This window comes from Salminus brasiliensis, chromosome 23 (genome assembly GCF_030463535.1).
Source record: "Salminus brasiliensis chromosome 23, fSalBra1.hap2, whole genome shotgun sequence".
NCBI classification, from domain to species: Eukaryota; Metazoa; Chordata; class Actinopteri; order Characiformes; family Bryconidae; genus Salminus; species Salminus brasiliensis.
In genome coordinates this window covers 3,443,351-3,461,985 of record NC_132900.1, presented here as the reverse complement: position 1 = coordinate 3,461,985, position 18,635 = coordinate 3,443,351, and the positions used below count along the sequence as shown (strand labels likewise).

Below are 18,635 nucleotides of genomic sequence, written 5' to 3'. Positions count from 1 at the left end.
TTTTCTGCCACACTTCTGCTGTGTGACTCTTCATCCAAACGCATCGAGCTCAGTTCAGTCATTTTGATAATTGAGGAAGCTGGCGGACCATACCATTCCTCAAAAGGGTAGGGACGACCATCGCGAATCGTACGGTTTAGCTACAAAACGCATCGCTTTGAGGAGCAAAGTGAACTTAAGTGTAATATATCTACCTTTTATTAAATACTGGTACACATTAAAGCGTTTTAACAGCGATTACGTTAAAAAAACACCACTGTGGACATCCCGGACTCCCCCATCCGCCCAATTGTTGCCATGCTCTCAATATCGGTATGGGTGTGGTAATCGCAGTGTGTGAATTTGGTTAGAAATCTCGTCAATTTGGGCGCCTGAGAAATCAGTTTTTAGGGATTTAAAAAGGAGACAAACATGAAAAAATAGTCCTTTTAAACTTAGCATGATTACAGGAGCCTGAACGGAGTTTTTTTGTGTTGTCCTCGGCTCTCCAGCGCTGTCACAGTAAGGTAGGTTAGCTATCTAGCTCCCTTCAAGCCTTTAGCGGTTAGCGGTTAGCTGTTAGCTTAGCACAGCTGGCTAGCTAGCTAGCTAGGGGGAGAGTTGCTTATACGATTATATATCATATTTCTTTACGTTTCTTACTTCCTTTTTGCGTAAATATTATGTTTATACCCTTATAATAACAATTCCGCTCATATCCGGGGGTTTGTGGCGTTTTCTGGGTGCGCAACATGTGGTTTTACGCGTCGCTAGGTTAGCTGGCCGGCTAGTAGCTAGTTAGCTAACTAGCTAGCTAACTACATTGGTAGCTATAATGGAAGATAGCTAGTGTTAGCTAGCACTAGCTACCTAAATCTGCTCAATATTTAATTTTAAGCATTTTTAATAAGTTAATTAATCTAAGTAGTTGACTGTATGTGTCCATAACAGGCTTATAAGCCGTCCTTTATCCCTCTGTCACCGTTATGAACTTAGCTAATAGCTGTTGACTTGGTTAAATGTGGGATTATCACGCTGGGATTTGCAGATATATCAGATTAGGAGGGTCTGTGTTTAGATATCTACTTTACTGCCGGATTAAATGCACTTTATCCCCAATCCTTAAAGCCCAGGCTGGTCATTCTGCCCTTTATTTCTTTAATCCGGCTCTTTACTGGTTTATTCGAGGTGGATTTACTAGCTACGACACCCCCGCCTTTGCTGCTGCTGTTGTTGTTGTTGTTGTTGTTGTTTATTGTTTATTTTAACAGTGTGTTTATTCTACAGCACCGCTGCTAAACCAGCTCACACCGCTTAAGATCAGGAGTAAATGAGATCCCTCTTGGTGTGAACTTTACTTCCCCCCCTCATAAAAAGCTTTGCGAGGGCTGGGAGCAGCTCTCTTCCTGTTTTTGAGACATTGCAGCCTGTGGTTCCTTAGAAACTCGCGCTGCAGCTGCGGCACAGGGCAGACGCTGCTGCCGCCGCCGCTCCCCGGTGGCTGGGCTGCAGGCTGTCTGCTGGGGGAATCCCCCGCGCTGGGCAGCTAACAGGTGACCAGAGGCTGGCCGGGAGAGCATGCCCTGCTCTCAGTGCTGAGGGGTTGTGTTGGTTGTGGTTTCGCTGTTTTAGCTCTGATGTGGGTTTTTTAGAGAGTCTAAAGTGATGATGATGATGATGATGATGATATTAAGGAAAGGATGGAGGGAAGGAGTCATTAAACTGAGAAGTAGAGCTGGTAAATCTAGGGAATGATTTAATATGTTGAGGGAATTTTTAGGAATTATTTATTAAGTGAAATTGAGGGAATGATTTATTAAATTGGAAGTTTTTATTGTAGGGAATGATTTATTAAGTTGAGAATATTTGTAAGATTGATTTATTAAATTGAGAGTATTTGCGGGAACGATTTCTTAAATGGAATTGAGGGAATGACTCATTAAATTGAGGGAATTATTTATTAAATTGGAAGTATTTATTGTAGGGAATGATTTATTAAATTGAGAGTATTTGCGGGAATGTTTTATTAAATTGGAAGTTTTTATTGTAGGAATGAAAAAAAGGTTGAAAGTTGAGAATTTTTAGGAATTATTTAAATTATTTCTATATAAATTGAGAGTATTTGCCGGAATGATTTATTAAATGGAATTGAGGGAATGATTTATTAAATTGGAAGTTTTTATTGTAGGGAACGATTTATTAAGTTTTTTTTTTTTATTCAAAAGAAAAGATTTATTGTATTGAATGAACGATTTATTAAGTTGATAAGTACAACGATTACATCTAGGGAACATTTTAAGTTGAGGGATATTTTAAAATATTTTATTTAAAGGAATAATTTAAGTTGGCAATATTCTTTTTTTTTGATGAATGCCTATTTAAATTGAAAAGTTATTAAGGTGTGGGCAGTTATTTATTATAGAAACAAGTTAGCAGATTATTTTATAAAATTATAAAATTTTGCAAACATTCTTAAATCAAGGGAACTGTAGGCTTTTTAATACTGAATACATTTAATACAGTGACTTGTATGTTTTTAAACCCTTTTTTATGCCTTTTTTAAAAATATATAAATGTATCCAGGACCTGGTGCTTAACTGCAGTGTGAGTAGGGTAGTAGGAAACACCACTGACCTCCCCATTGAAGACCTGATTTCCCACCTAGGCCAAAACTATCAAACTATAAAACTAATACCATACTAAGTAGCTTAGTTAAATGATGTGAACCTGGTTAATGTTGCATTGTTGGACTGAATAGTTTAAAATCTGTGAAAACATAAAAAGTTTAATGACCGGGGTTCCCAAAGAGGGATGCATGATGAGGTTGGCAAATAATTGTTATAAAAAACATCAGCACTGCTGGAGAGTTGCTTAGACTTGTCTGATTTGCAGTTTGAATCCAGGTTAATCCATTTAGTTCCTGTGTTGATATTTTATAAATAATTGTATCAACATCCGCAGATATAGGAAATTATTTGCAAATCAAAATACAATTGTTTGTAAAAGTGTTTAGAGAAGCAACTCTTAAGGAAAATTGAGTTTCTGACTAAATTATAAGTAATTCAGGCTTAAATATTGTCTGACTGTGCTGCGTCTGAGTATGTTGGGTAAGTACTGTGGTATTTGGTCAGTACCACCCAGTATTTTTGTGACGAAATTGATGTGATTTATTAGTTCTGAATATTATAAAAAAGTATTTGACACGGTGTACAGGTTTCTAATGCTAACCTGGACTTTAATTCGGTCACTTTCAATTATCACACACACACTTTTGATTATAATTTTTTAAAAACTCAATATGTACCAATTATTGGAGATCCTCTCCTGCCCTTCCTGTGCCGTTAAAGTATGATGTAGTTTATTGATACTTTTGCAAGTTGGAAGTTGGAAATTCCAGTATCGCAATAGCTCTGCTGCCCGGCGTCACTGCCAGGACAGTGGCAGGGCGAGAGGTCGTACCCGTGCTGTAATCTGATGCATGGCATGGTCGTGTGGATCAGTAGGTTTGTGTTATTGGTTATGACTTTTTATTTATTTATTATTTTTTTTAATGATCCGTGTGATTGTCCAGCGTTCCACAAGCATGAAGATGCTACCATATGCCTGTTAAGGTATCCTCATATGAGCATAGCAAGCAGTGTCATTGGGTGGGTGCAGTCTGAGAAGTTGCACTGGTGCATTTTTGGAAGGTTTGAACTGCTTCTGTGAGGCGGTGCCAAGCAGTGCTGCCCCACGCTTGAACAAAAGAGCATAGAGGCCGGGCTGGCTTGGCACTGCTCTGGTGTGTGTGTGTGTGTGTGTGTGTGTGTGTGTGTGTGTGTTTGTGTGTGTGTGTGTGTGTGTGTGTGTGTGTGTGTGTGTGTGTGTGTGTGTGTGTGTGTGCGCGTGTGGATTGTCTGCTGCCGAAAATGCTTCATAGAGTGTTTGCACAGCATCAATTTTAAAGGGATACACCACGAGTATCTGTAATCTGTAGATATCCACCCCATCTGTAGCTAATTCTGTTATATTAAGTTCATGTAGGGTCACGGGGTGTCTAATGTTTTTCACTGATCTCTGAATTTTCTACTGTTGGTTTGTGTCCTTGCAGGTTATTTCAGGGGAAGAGGAGTGAAGCCCTCAGCAGAGGACCATGAGTGAACTGGAGCAGTTGCGGCAGGAGGCCGAGCAGCTCCGCAATCAGATCAGAGTGAGACCATCTATACTAGTATTCTACATCTTTGACTGAACCCTCTTTCTACCCCCCCTCCCCCCATTTAAAACAAACTCCATCGCCATCCGACCCAGAAACACAGTGTCCAAATATTTGTGGACACTCCTTCTAATGAATGCGTTCAGCCACTGTTGCTGACACCCATGCAGATGCACACACCCAAGAGCCTGTCTAGTCCATGTAGTGAAGTACTGCCAGTAGAATAGGCCTTTCTAATGCCAGGCGTGGGCTAGAGAGGTATAAAGCATTGAGCTGCGGGGCAGTGAAACTGTGTTTTTTGGAATGATGGCCCTCCATCCAGTACTTTTGGGATGATCATTCAAATCCTCACAGCAGTACTTCCGAATCTAGTAGAAAGCCTTCTTACCTGGACAGTAGAGGCAGTTATTCCAACAAAAGCAGGATAAAAGTCTATTTATTAAATACCCTTGATTTCAGAAGAAACCACGAGTGAGCAGGTGTCCCAATACTTTTGTCCATATAGTTGATCTAGCAGGTATTTCAAAGGTATTTCACTAAAGTTACTTAAGCCCTTAGAAGCCGTATGTAAGCTCAAACTACTGTTATGTCAAGTTTATTGGCCTCAAAATAGAGCCCTGTGGGACTCCCAAGATCTAGTACATTATACAATTCTCATAATCGATGCCAGTCAAAGCAAGCAATCTACCTATCCTGGAGATCAGGCTCCATAGATGCTGGAGTGTTCCTTTAAGCCAAATACCCTTCAGATATATCAGATGTATAGATTATGTGTATTTCAATTGGATGGACCTCACCCTCAGGTTGTTGCGTTGTTTTATTATTCGGGAACTAAAATGGGCAAGACGACTTATCATAACGATATACACCGATCTGAGCTGGACGATGATGTTCTAGCTGACTGGATCAGAACATCTCCAACACCTCAGGCAGGTCTTGTGTGGCTTTTCTGCTAAGCAGTGGTCAGTACCTACCAAACATGCCCCACCTCAGGACTTGCAGGACTTGGATCTGCTGCTAATGTCTTGGTGCCAGATAAAACCGGACACCTTCAGAGGTCTTGTGGAGTCCAGGCCTCAAATGGTCAGATTTGGAATGAAGGGGCCTTACTCAATATTAGGCACTGATAGGTACTAATGTTATGGCCGATCTTATATAATCTTTCATATTTGACATAAATGGTCAAAATACGCTGTTTGTATATAGACGTAAATACAGTGTTTGGTCATAAGAACACGTTTGGCTCCCTCTGTGATTCTTCTCCAGCCACTGTGTGGATTTGTTGAGTTCCACCAGCAGCTCACCTGATGAACTTCCAGTACCTGAAGGACTGTTTAGATAAACTAGGTGTTGGGTGTGAACTGTGAATACTGGCCCCTTTTATCCTTTACATCTGTCTGTCTCGCCGTCTGTCTCTGTCTGATCTGACTGTCTGTTTATTGCAGGATGCCAGAAAAGCCTGCAGTGACTCCAGTTTGTCCCAGGTAAGAGAAGCTGCCTTTTATTATTTTTTTTAAATTTTTTTTATTTATTTTTTATTTTTAGGCCATGTTGACCATAACCCATCTTGTCATGCGTTCGGCCCGTGGAGATTCCCGCTCGTCTGAGCTGCGAGCCCACAGCAGACATGCAACACTGCAGCTAACCTACATGCCCAACATGCTCTTAAGTGCACTGAAATATTAAACACCCTCCTGCATGCCATGGTCTCCATCAAAATTTAAACATCATCTCATGCCTTGCTGGTTTGGTGAATTTTATCATTTGAATTTTTATTTATTTATTTATTTATTTATTATTATTTTAGCCATCCCCCCTAATTTGGATGCATTTGGCTGATTTCAGTATTTGTTACATTTGATGTTCTTGTATGAAAATAATGGCAGTAATTTTATTTATTTATTTTTTTATGTAAGAATTTCTAGTATAAATTCTGTTCATTCTGCTTTTAAGCTCTGGTTGCTTGCATCAGGTGACCACTTTTATACCATTGTCTGTATTTTCAGACTGTATTGATTTTTTTTATTACCTGATGTTACATGTTTTGGTTTTTATCTCCAAAGTTGGTCAAAATCAGCAGTACATTTTCAGTACTTCCGGAAATTTCAACATCACCTCTCCGCCCATGTTATTCAGCCGCCCTCTTGCGTACCATTCATGACGGGCGGTTATTTATGATGACTCCTTTTCTTTAACTCCTTTCTTCTCATCTGGGTAGATCACAGCTGGGCTGGATTCTGTCGGGAGGATCCAGATGCGGACGAGGCGGACCCTCCGAGGCCATTTAGCCAAAATCTACGCCATGCACTGGGCTACAGATTCCAGGTCAGTGGAGAAGGAAAGGGGGCGAGAGCTGGTGGCATGAACGGAAGGTTCGGTGGGGAGTGGGAGGATGGGTGGGTTCTCTCAGAGAAACCCTGCAGGTCTGTCAGTGTACACTCCATGAATAATACAGCAGCCCGCTCACAACTCAATGGTGTCCTGAGATTATGCCGGCTGCCTCCTGCTCCCCGTCTCCTTTTTTCCCCCCTCTCCCTCCTCCCCCCTCTCTCTGTGTCCCCCACCTCATCAGCTCTCTCCAACATCACCCTTTCTCTCAATTTGCCTTCCTTTGCTCTCCCTGCATCCCTTCCTTCATCTCTGCTCATGCTCAAAGAGTGCGGGACTAGCAATTGATGGACTGAATGAATCCCCGTTCATAGCCGGCTTGTGTCAGTGGGAGGGGAACTTTTTTTAAATGTCATCTAAACATGCGTTCTGCTCAGTGGCCGCTGCTGTTACATTAGCATTTGGTTAGGTGTATGTCTGTCTGGTGTTTTACTTGCTTAAAATTATTAAAGCGTTTTAGTTACAGTGGGACCGGGACAGGGAAACGCTCTGATTTTTGATTTTTCTATGCTTTTCAAACATGTAGGCTACTAGTCAGTGCCTCACAAGATGGCAAACTCATCATTTGGGACAGTTACACAACGAACAAGGTGAGTATAGAGACTGTCCATTACTCTTAAGAGTCCCGGGGGAGTCTGAATGCCCATCTCTGCCCATGTGCAGTAACCTCTTAAACCCTTTAAATTTATTTATTTATCTTTATTATTTGTTTATTTTCATAGGCCCTAAAATGGAGCCCTGTTGGACTCCACAAAGTCTGGTAGTGTAAGGAGTTGGCCATGCAGTAGTTTATTTAGTAGGGTTATTTAGTAGTTATATTTCCCTATCCTCCAAATTCTACATTAAAGCAGCGTTATGGAGAATTGGTATTTCTTGCGCATGTCCTCCCCCTGTAGTCAGGAAGTTGAATTGACACTCCTAAAGAACACACTTTACACATGCCTTTCTGGACAAGCTGCGGGATACAGAACAGTCACTAAAAGTACAAAAAGGAGCATGTGGACTGAGGCGGTAGAGTAATTTCTCAGGAGCATTGTCTTGATGATGCATAGAGCAGTTAGCAGCATCCCAAGCACTGAGTAGCAACGATAGACGCTGTTCACCCCATTACAGATCAGTGAAGCATCACTGCTGTGAGTTTGAAGAATGCTACCTAATGTTGCTTTAATGTAAATGCATAGGGGTTTAGATATCTGTTTATTCAGATCATCCCACAGAAACATGGTGCTGATTTTCTTGCTTTCTGTCGTGTCTTCAGATCCACGCCATTCCTTTGCGCTCGTCCTGGGTGATGACCTGTGCCTATGCTCCTTCTGGGAACTACGTGGCCTGTGGAGGCCTGGATAACATCTGCTCTATCTACAGCCTTAAAACCCGCGAGGGCAACGTCAGGGTCACCAGAGAACTGCCCGGACACACAGGTAAATGCACACGCGCACACCCACACACAACACTAAGGCTATTGCTGATGAATGCTTGGCCACCTTTCTTGATGTTTGCACAGATGAGTGAAACGGTGAGGGAACACTGGCCTGTAGTCGCTGAAATGCATCATCCTGATGTCTTTTTTTCTTTCAATAAGGTTATTTGTCATGCTGTCGTTTCTTGGATGATAGCCAGATAGTCACCAGCTCCGGAGACACCACATGGTGAGTGAAGAATCCTGCGTGGCATTTCTGACTGATCAGCCTGCTGTAAACCTTTGCATCTCCGTTAACGGCACTCCTATTAGAACGTATCTGTTAAATTATAATTATTTGACTAGCAGTTTTCACTTTTGAAATTTTGGCAAAACACATGTTTACATCTGTAAATCATCCTTTATTAGCAACCAGGAAGACAAGCTTCCATTTACTGCTTTGAGAACTTGGTGCGCATAGTGCGGCAATCAGCGGGGTCCAAGCACTGTGCGCTGTAATGTCTAGGAGCGACCGTGGCAGACGAGGCTACAGGGAACTGGTCACCTTTTTCGCTGCTCACAGGTTTTCATGTCTGTGTTCCTCAGTGCCCTCTGGGACATAGAGACGGGCCAGCAGGCCACCATCTTCACAGGCCACAGTGGGGACGTGATGAGCCTGTCCCTCAGCCCGGACTCCAGGACCTTTGTGTCAGGGGCTTGCGACGCCACCTCCAAACTGTGGGACATTCGAGACGGCATGTGCAGACAGTCCTTCACCGGACACGTCTCTGACATCAACGCTGTCTGTGTGAGTGCATTATACAGAGGCTCACATTTATTTATTTGCTTATTTGTCTGGGACTCAATTTAATTTATCAATTTATTAGATTAATTGGCATGTCTCTTTTACAGTTCATGGAGGGTCGGTTATTCAAAATTCTTAACAAAATGAAGCGGTTGATGTGGGTGGTTACAAATACTGGCTACAGACTAATAGAAGAGGTTGTGACTAACAGATTTGGTTTTAACTGATAAGTCACTCATAAGTGGGCTGTAGTTATTTTCTTTTATTTTTCCTATCCCTCAGTCAGAACTGTAAACGCACAATTTCCACGATACCATGACTAAGGGTTGAGACCATCTTACCCACTGCTTGTAACTTACTTACTTTTTGACCTTTTCTATCCATCTACACCACCAGTTCTTCCCCAACGGAAACGCGTTCACAACCGGATCAGATGACGCCACATGCCGTTTGTTTGACCTGCGTGCTGACCAGGAACTAATGATGTACTCCCACGACAACATCATCTGCGGAATCACCTCTGTGGCCTTCTCCAAGAGCGGCCGCCTACTGCTGGCCGGCTACGACGACTTCAACTGCAACGTGTGGGACACCTTGAAGGGAGAACGAGCAGGTCTGTGCTGCTCGTTCTGCGCTTGGATTTGGATCCTTTAACCCAGTGTTTCTCAACCCTGGTCCATTCTTAACTGTTTAGTTGGCCCCCCCCTGCTTTAAAACACCCCCGGCACCCCCTGTTATTAGGTGCCCCCAGGACCAGAGTTGAGAAACACTGCTTTAACCCATTAAACTTGCATGGTCCGTTTCCTATAGAGGGGTTTAGCCACATCCTGGACTATGCAGCATTCTGATTGGAGATTTACTGTTGAAAGGAACATCTAATGAATATTTGCACTGGGCAAAAATAGAGTAATTAAGTTACTGAAAAAAAGTCTGAAGATGAATAACTGAGTGACCAGTCTAGGGGTCAAGAATATCTGAATGTCCACTTGGAAGCAATTTCTTTACTTTCTAGTATAATTACATTTAATTACATTTAATAAAGGTTGTTTAGTCCAAATTGTGGTATTCTTTTATACATTTGCTCCGTTTTCCTTCCAGGTGTCTTGGCTGGGCACGACAACAGGGTCAGCTGTTTAGGCGTGACCAACGATGGCATGGCCGTGGCCACTGGCTCGTGGGACAGCTTCCTCAGGATATGGAACTGACCTGATTGGATGGGACTCCGGAGAGTGACGGCCCACTCTGTCCAATCAGAGTCACTGTAGCGTCCTGCTGCCACCGAGGAACCCCTCCCCCCTTCCCCTCCCTTTTCCAGGTGACCTGGTTTTCTTCATCTTCTCTTACTAGAGCCTCCTCCTTCCACCTGCCTCGAGTCAGCTGCAAAGGACGAGGCCCAACTATGAGGACCCTCTTTCTTTCTCTCTCTTTCTGTTTCTATCTATCTGTCTATCCATCAATCTGTCTGTCTATACGGCCTCATAACCTAAAGAACATGGGGGATAGACTGTGTTGTGTATATACGATATTTGCTATTCTATGTGCTTGTATGTGAAATGTATGCACTTCTGACAGTGTTTGGATGTTGATGTGTGGATTCTCGTGGTGGGTGTGTCGGTCGTCCTTATCGTGGTCCCTTTCCTCAATTAAGGATTTTTCTTTTCTTTCCCCCCCCTTTTTTTTTTTTTTTTTTTTTTTTTTTTTTTAAATTCCTGCAATCAGTGTAGTTTTGCTGCACAACACCAGGGCACTGCCAACAGTTTTGGGTTTGTCCGCGAATAAACTGACACACTGTCCCATGTAGGTGCTCAGGTCGACCTTCACTGGTTGTGTGGGGACCACGTTCGACTCGCCACAGTGATGTTTAGGTGGGTATTTGTCAAAGCAGGATTTCTCGGGTGGTCAGATAACTGGAATACTCCAGCATTTCTTTTTTAACCTTGTTAATTTGGTGGTGTTCGAGTGTTCGAGGCTACACTTCATGCATAAATGGGTTTTATAAACCTACAATACTGTGCAAAAGTTTTAGACCCCTGAGCACATTATGTAAAAAGCGTTCATATCCGCAAGAAGTTAAGTTGCCCGTAAAAACTCCAGATGCAGGTGAACGTAAATCCAGTAAAACAAGAGCTTCTCATTCTAAAGAAAGAAAGTAGTGAGATCTTGTCGGTGAGCTAGGCTGAAGAACGAAACTTGGTTCCTCCAGGTTTCTCCTGGACGCCCCCCAGTCCAGCCAGCACAGCGTGGAGGATGTGTTCAACTGCAGCAGCAGCAGCAGCAGCAGCAGCAGCTCACCTGATTTATCACCAAACCAGGTGTTGATCTGAGGAGAACTCCAAATGATACTTTGGAGATGTTCTAATGATGAACACAGTGATTGAGAACCACCACCACTTTCTGTAGGAGTGTTGTTGGTGTTTTACTGAGCAGATAAACACTTACTGCCCAGATAAGCAGCTTTACATTTGAATTCTCACACGTGCCTAAGATTTTGCATAGTATGTTGTGTCTATATAAAGCCTTATTCCAAAATGCATAAGCCGTTGTAGCACATTCTGAGGAGAAACTGCCTTAAATGTGACGAGCTGCCTTTATGACACTGATGCTTTGTGCAATAAGCCTTTCTAAATGTGTCATTCCTTAGGAAAAGCTTAGGTAGGTGTCAATATCGCCTTATGAATGCTGTCCTTCAGGTCTGTCTCCTTCATATGTAGAATGTAACTGACTCCCCTGTATTTGGTAGAAGAACATATAGAGCTTGAAACACACTAATAAGGGCAGCTCCTGAAACCTCTTCCCATTGCCTTCCATTGTAAGTGTGTTGAGTCAATCAAGTTATTAGACGGTTGACGAAATGCTTGAGTATTCCTTTAAGGCCATCCTTTTAAGCCAAGCTTGTCCAATGAGCTAAATGTTGGCCCATTCCTATTGTATATTGAGAAATCCTGCTTTGTGAACCCCCTCGTAGTTTAGTTTGAGCACTCGGGACCTGAGGGTTGTGTACGGCGCACTGGCGACACTGCTCCACTCGAGCAGTCTGTTTGTCTGTCTGTCCTATTCCAGTGACCCAGACTTGCGTTCATTTAGGGCATTAATAGTCAGCCATGGTGTCTCCTGCTCTGTCAAAAGCAGCCTCGGTAGTAGCTGCCGTTGTGCCAGTCGGGTGTAGTCCATATCCATGTTCTTGAGGCCGACACACAGTATTGTTTTGACCAAACTGGCTGGACAACCAACCTAAAGGATACTTAGCAGGATCTCCTAGAAGCCTCAACGCCTCGGTTTCTGCCTTTTTTTTTTTTTTTTTTGTCATGTTGGGTGAAGGAGCTGTGTGTGGAGGTGCTATCTGTATCTATCACTCTGCTCTGGTCCAGTTTGAAATACACTGGTCACAGTTTACGCTTATGGCAGACTGACCTCATCCATACTAACCAGCGGGATGTGCTACACAGCAAGAGGCCTTGCTCACTGCTGCCTTAACTTGGGCAGTGTGCACTGTACTTTACTTTATTCCTACACATACACACCTTTTAAAGGAGTATTCCAGCATTTTCTAATATTTTATAAATGAGAAGAATGACCAGCGTCCTCCAGAAATACTCGAATCAGTGTTTACTGACCGTTCAGTGCAAGTAAACTATTCATACTTCCTTTTTAAGAAAAACTAAATATAGTAATTGGATAAAACAAGTGGTTTGTCCAACAATAACTCCTAATGCTGATGATCTACCCTTTGCTGTTCCAGACCTGACTTGTGCGCCCCCTAGTGGTTGGAAATTCAGCTCAGCTGCGTCTTTAACTCCGCTTTAGTTGATGTTGAACCCAAGCTGAATGTTAACGTTCCCACTGGTTGCAATGGCAGCCTCCGATCGGCTGCCTTCTACCCCCATGCTCGCTCCTCGCTAAGCCCCGCCTCTGCACGCTCATTATCGACCCCCAGACATGCATTTTTCAAAAGCATGGAGACCCGCTGATATTTAGGGTGGAGTCTGAACTGAGCTTGATTTAAATCCCACCTGTAAAGCATTCCAAGAAAGCATTTCCCACTATATGAGCAGATCTACCCAGATTTCCACAGTTCACGCCTAGTCTGCATATGATAGAAGCTAATGGATAAATATAGGGTCACAAACGTTGTGAATCTGAAAGTTCTTTACATTATGTGCAAATTTTAAGATGCATGGATGAATAGAAATCTTTTTTTATTGGCTTCCATTGAAAGTTAAGGAGCCCCCTCCCCTCCACATCTCCTGTAAAGTTGCCATGTGGAGATGCAAGTTCGCGACAGCGATGATGAGGGTTATATAATTTAGTTTCAGTCATGCAAAAACCTTCTAATTTTTTTGCAGTGTTTCCCTTTTTGCATTGTGCTTAATTTCATGACAAATGGACCAATAGAAATCCTCCAAAATGACTTGGAATAAAATTTTTTACATTGACTTCCATTGAAAGGTATTTTTTTTTTCTCTCTCTGCTAAATAGATCCATTTATGTAAGAACTTTTGTGTGTATATAACATTTTCCACACCGTAAATGTGAGCATATAACCACAACATATATACACTATGTCCAAATGTTTGTGGACACCCCTTCTAATAAATGCGTTCACATTGACTTCCATTGAAAGTTGATGTACATGCCAGGTGGTGAGTGTGTTGGAAAAATGCTGGAGTATTCCTTTAACAGCACATGATGGAAGCTAGATGTTTCTGAAGGTGGCGCCGCTCTGAAGGATGAAACGAAAGTCTTAAACGATCATTGTGTTTGTGGTTTTTTTATTTTTTTATTTTTTTTATTTTTTTGATATATAAACGTGACCACAAGCTTCACTGTGTGTACTTTTCCACAAATGTGAGACGTGAGTGTTATACAACGGCAACAGGAACGACTGCTTCCTGTGCTAACGTGAGAAGAGCGCAAGCCTTATCGGTCATCGTTCACTTGAAAGTCAGTAATCACCTTGTGCCAGTTTGTTCCAGTTGATATGAATGAACTAGAGTAATGAAGGCTGTTGTTATGAATTTATTAAAACTGTCTTAACATGATTTCCTCGCCGTCTTCTCCCCCTCCTCTCCCCATCTGTGAATGCTTTACTGCACACTTGAGCTTCAGCGGTTTTCATTTTCTGAGATGGCAGAACTTGGAATAATATTTTTTATTATTTGATTGTTTTTAATGCTGAATTGTCTGAGTGGAGGTATTCTCTAATCTGAAATTTTGCCTTTTTTAAAATTTTGTTTATAAATATGTAAACCTTTCCCCATTTTTACTGTACTTCAGTTGAGCCCTGCCTTTCTGCCTGCCTTTCACACTGAATGACTTTCCTCAATATTTGCTGGACCGTTAAGTATGGAGTAAAAGCCGTCCAAGATGAGACTGGCCGTCCTTCCAATTCGTCAACATGTCACATAGCTGTCGTTTATCCATTTCCCCGGTTTCTCCTGCTGTGTGGAGGTATTACTACGTCATTTTTTTTTAGTGTAATGTCGGAAAAAATACATGCATGCAAAATTTGACTTGTGCAGGCTGGTGTAAAACGCTGTTCACAACCGCGATCTAAATTAGGCCTCATTCCCAATCTGCTAATTCGAAGAAGGAGCAAGCTAATGACTATCCTATGGATACTTTGGCTAGCTGCCTGGGGCTTATCCTATGGATAAGGTTCAACAGTGTTCCTGCAAGGCCGCTTTGGCCTAAAGACTATCGGACAAACTAAACCACCTCGGCTTCCTCTTTCAGAAAATCACAGATCGGCTTCTTTAACCAGTGGAGTTAAACGGTGGACTGTACCCAAACCAGTGTAAACAAGGAAGCGCTGAACGAGGGCGACTGTGAAAGATTAGAAATCCCAAGAATTTAAACCTGAGCAGTGTTTCTTAGGCCGGAGCTGCATTCAGAAAATTCCTCACTTCCTCTAAAGCCTCTGCAGGGGGAACTGTGGTGGAGGTGAAACCGTCCTCCGAATGATGCAACGCTTCGTGCACTTGGATAATAAGTGCCTCCTGTCTGGTTGTTCGTGTTGTGCGAGTGAAGCTGCAGTTGTAGAGATTCGGCTGTCGTTAGCTTTGACTTATTCTGATTTGTTGCGCAATTAAAAAGACAAAAAAATGAGGTAAAAGTGGGCTTAACTGAACAACAAATTGTGGGAAGTGTTTGAAAGTGGAAAAATACGAACCAAGACGGCTTTAAAAGGAAAGAACACCATCTGGCAAAAAAACTGAATATGAATGTGTGAATCAACCTGTATGTTTCTGCTGTTTCAGCCTAAGAGGTCGCGGGTGTCCGCAGCAGTACCAAAGCACCGCTCAGTCAAAAGTCCAGCTGGGCAAAACTATCACGCACTAACGTGCAGATTATACATTTAATTTGTTTAAATTTAATTTGAATAAACAAAGTTTAGAAGTTCAGACTCATTCGCTGACGCAAAATGTTAAATTAAAATTAAATGTGTAATTATGAAGTTCTGTAATTACACAAACATTAAAAAAAGGAAAACGTTTAAGTAAATAAATAACTTTTTTTTTTTACAGAAATACTTTTTTTTTATTATTTATTGTGGAATTATACCATTAAGTATTTAATCGCTTGGGTAATTATGTAATCATGTAATTACTCATAAAAAAAAAACCTTCTAGAGAAACATCTAGAGATCGATTTCTAAGCGGGTTCACAAGAAGTATGTAATTTTCATTAACTGCAAATTGTTTAATGTTGAAGATTTAAAAGCAGCTTAATTTTCTAGTTTTTGAATAAAATCTGAATTTTAATGAGAACTTAATTGTTTTCCAAAGCAACAATCATTCAACTTCATGATTAAAGTAAGTAAACAAACAAACAAAAATTAACAGTCAAAGCTGAAGGTCTTTAAGTCCAAAACATTGTTTGCTCCTCAAAAACAGATCAAACGTTAACCCTGACTGGCCTGATTTCTGCTTTGTAAAGGCCGCTAGGAGCCTTTCGTTTAGCCCTGGTGACTACCAACCTCCCCTTAAGCTCACCAGCCGAAGTTGACGAATGGGGCCAAGCACGATGCAAACACTGCTCGTAACCCAGCCTGCAGTTTCATCATGACAGAATCTTAGATCAGACCCGCCGTGGTGAGAACAAACACCCCCTCCCTCGTTAGATAAAACTGAAAGTGCATGTGAGGTAACACACTTCACAGCTTTGCAGCCTTGCAGCGTTGCTACCGTGGCCCCAAGTGCACTGCATCTCCGGAATCATCTTACTGGGCTCTTGCACAGCTAGTTTCGCATGGTGGTGTTTTCCTTTGCTTGGTTTAGGTCTGTGAGCTTGATTATATCGTGATTATTTGTGGACGATTCCGAGCATCATTAAATCTCACATTATTCTAATTGGGTTTGTTTATTTTGGTACGATTAAAGACTGAAATGTGACCAGAGGTTCCAACTGTTTACAAGAAAACAGACAATAATACTGTACACTAATTATTATTCATACTTTTATTACATTAGAAAATAGGCCTGAAAATATTATTTTGATTTAAAAGATGACCAGAACATGACCCCATACTTTACTGAGTGTTATTTTAATCGCTTCAAACCATGACATGAAGGTTCCTCAAATGGTTCTTTAACCAGTGGTCCTAACCTTGGTCCTGGAGGACCCCCTGCTCCCCTTCTGAGTTGATGGTCATGTTTTGTAGCTGAAAACCAAAAATGTGAAGGACGTTGGGACCGCTAGAGGTTCTCCAGGACTGGAGTTGGAAACCACTGCTATAGAAGTGTTCAAGTGCAAGTATGAAGAACCTTTAAAAAGAGGTTCTTTTCATCTCTGTTAAAAATATGATTCTTTTGTGGTTGAAAGAACCAGTTGAAGCACCCTGTAAATGAACACATCCTCAAACCTGGCAATTAACAGTTCAGTTAGTTGGGACAGGGTTCAACTTCATACCTGGGAGAAAAGTTTTTCTGCTGGTATTCTTAAACCTGTTCTTAAATATATTCTTAACCTTATGATCACCCAACCTACTAATGATTCAGTAACTGCAGTAAATTACTGTTCCTGATTCAGTTTCTGCTATCAATGATTCAGTAACTACTGTGACTGATTCAGTATCTGCTATAAATAAATCTGTGGTAAATAAATCCGCATCTACTATAATTGACTCAGTTTCCACTATACATAAATCATTAACTGCAGTAAGTTATTCAGTAAATGCTTTGACTGATTCAGTATTTGTGGTGAATGGTTCAGTATCTGCTGTAAATAATTCAGTATCCACTATACATGAATCTTTAACTACAGTAAATGATTCAGTAAATGCTTAGAATCAGTATTTGTGGAAAATGATTCAGTATTTGTGGAAAATGATTCACCGTCCACTATACATAAATCAATAGTTGCAGTAAATGATTCAGTAAATGTTTTGATTCAGTATTTGTGGAAAATGATTCAGACTCTGCTATACATAAATCAATAACTGCAGTAAATGATTCCTTAAATGCTTTGACTAATTCAGTATCTGTGGTAAATGATTCAGTATCAGTTTTAAATGATTCAGTGTCCACTATACATAAATCAGTAACTGCAGTAAGTGATTCAGTAACTGTGGTAAATGATTCAGCATTCAGTATATGTAAATCAGTAACTGCAGTAAGTGATTCAGTAACTGTGGTAAATGATTCGGTATCAAATGTGGAGGTGGGGAATGGAAGCATTAACCCTTTAAACCCTGTTGGCCTGTTTATGGGCCAAGAGAATAGTTTAGATTTTTTTTTTTTTAAGAATTCTGAACTTCTTGCCGTTTATCTTAAGATACTTCTAAAAAACATTTTTTCTAAGGAATGCTTTTGTAAAACTGGACCCAGAACTGGAGAATCCCCCTAAACCAGGCCTGTTTTATACCTAATACCTAATAACTAATACCACCAAACCAGAACACACACCGCTCATAGGTCTAGCAGCTCATAGGTGCCAGCAGAAGGCCGACGTACATTTAGAAGGGAAGGACGGCGTCTTCAGTGTCTCTGCACTACACAACCGGCCCGTTACCATCACTGTACTGTTACTCCACTCTCCCTCGAGTGTCCATACGGTCCATAATGATCTGATGTACGACAGAACCCTTCACTGTTTTAGCTGAGGATTTTTTAATGATTTGATATTTGTGTATTTAGAGATCCGCTCCTCTCTCCGACACTTTCCCCTTCCTAATCACAGACTGTGAGACGATGAAGATAAAAAAAACCTTCCTGTATTTTGTTGCTTATTTGTGTTGATTACCTTTTTTTTTGTCATCAGAAGCAGATTTGTACTATTTTATGTTTGTCCGGAAACGATGATGATGATGAATCTTTTTTTCTAAACACCAGATTTTTATTTGTATTTGTACAGTGGCTGAGTGACACTTGTTGCTGTTTGTTCTCATAACCAATAAATGCTTTTCATCAAAGAATGGTGTCGGACTGGTGTGTCGGACTGGTGTTCTTCGTTGTGGAGAGGTTCATCAGTAAGGTATTTGATGTGGATAAAATGATTTTCATTCCCGAATCCGGGGTCGGAATGCTGCATGTGGAATCTGAACGAACAGAAGGGCTTTGCTGAACAGTGAAAAGGAGCCCCTGCGGTGAGGGGAAGGATGACCTTTAAAACCTATGAACAGAGCTTATGATAGAAAGCTGGAGGCAGTTCCAGTAGTCACCACTAGAGGACAATGAAGCCCAATGAAGCCCTTTTTAAAATGATACACAACAGGTGTATATATACACACACATTATATATATATATATATATATATATATATACACACACACACATTATATACATTATTTTATATATATATATATATATATATATATATACACACAATGTTTGTATATACACACACTTACATTATACATACATTCATACATACA

At 41.2% G+C, this 18,635-nt stretch overlaps 1 protein-coding gene across 2 annotated transcripts; it reads left to right on the top strand.

Annotated features, from left to right (window-relative positions):
- The first annotated feature begins 349 nt into the window (after positions 1-349).
- On the top strand, positions 350-18,175 carry gnb4a (guanine nucleotide binding protein (G protein), beta polypeptide 4a). Of its 2 annotated transcripts, none has more exons than XM_072668410.1 (10): positions 350-506; positions 4,070-4,168; positions 5,617-5,655; positions 6,390-6,496; positions 7,086-7,149; positions 7,818-7,980; positions 8,142-8,208; positions 8,565-8,766; positions 9,160-9,376; positions 9,862-18,175. In XM_072668410.1, exons 2-10 carry the CDS (start codon positions 4,112-4,114, stop codon positions 9,966-9,968), a joined length of 1,023 nt encoding a protein of 340 aa, XP_072524511.1. In that variant the 5' UTR covers positions 350-506; positions 4,070-4,111; the 3' UTR covers positions 9,969-18,175. The 2 variants fall into 2 exon arrangements, with proteins under 2 accessions (XP_072524511.1, XP_072524512.1); XM_072668411.1 differs by lacking the exon at positions 350-506 and adding an exon at positions 3,332-3,482.
- The last annotated feature ends 460 nt before the right edge of the window (positions 18,176-18,635 follow it).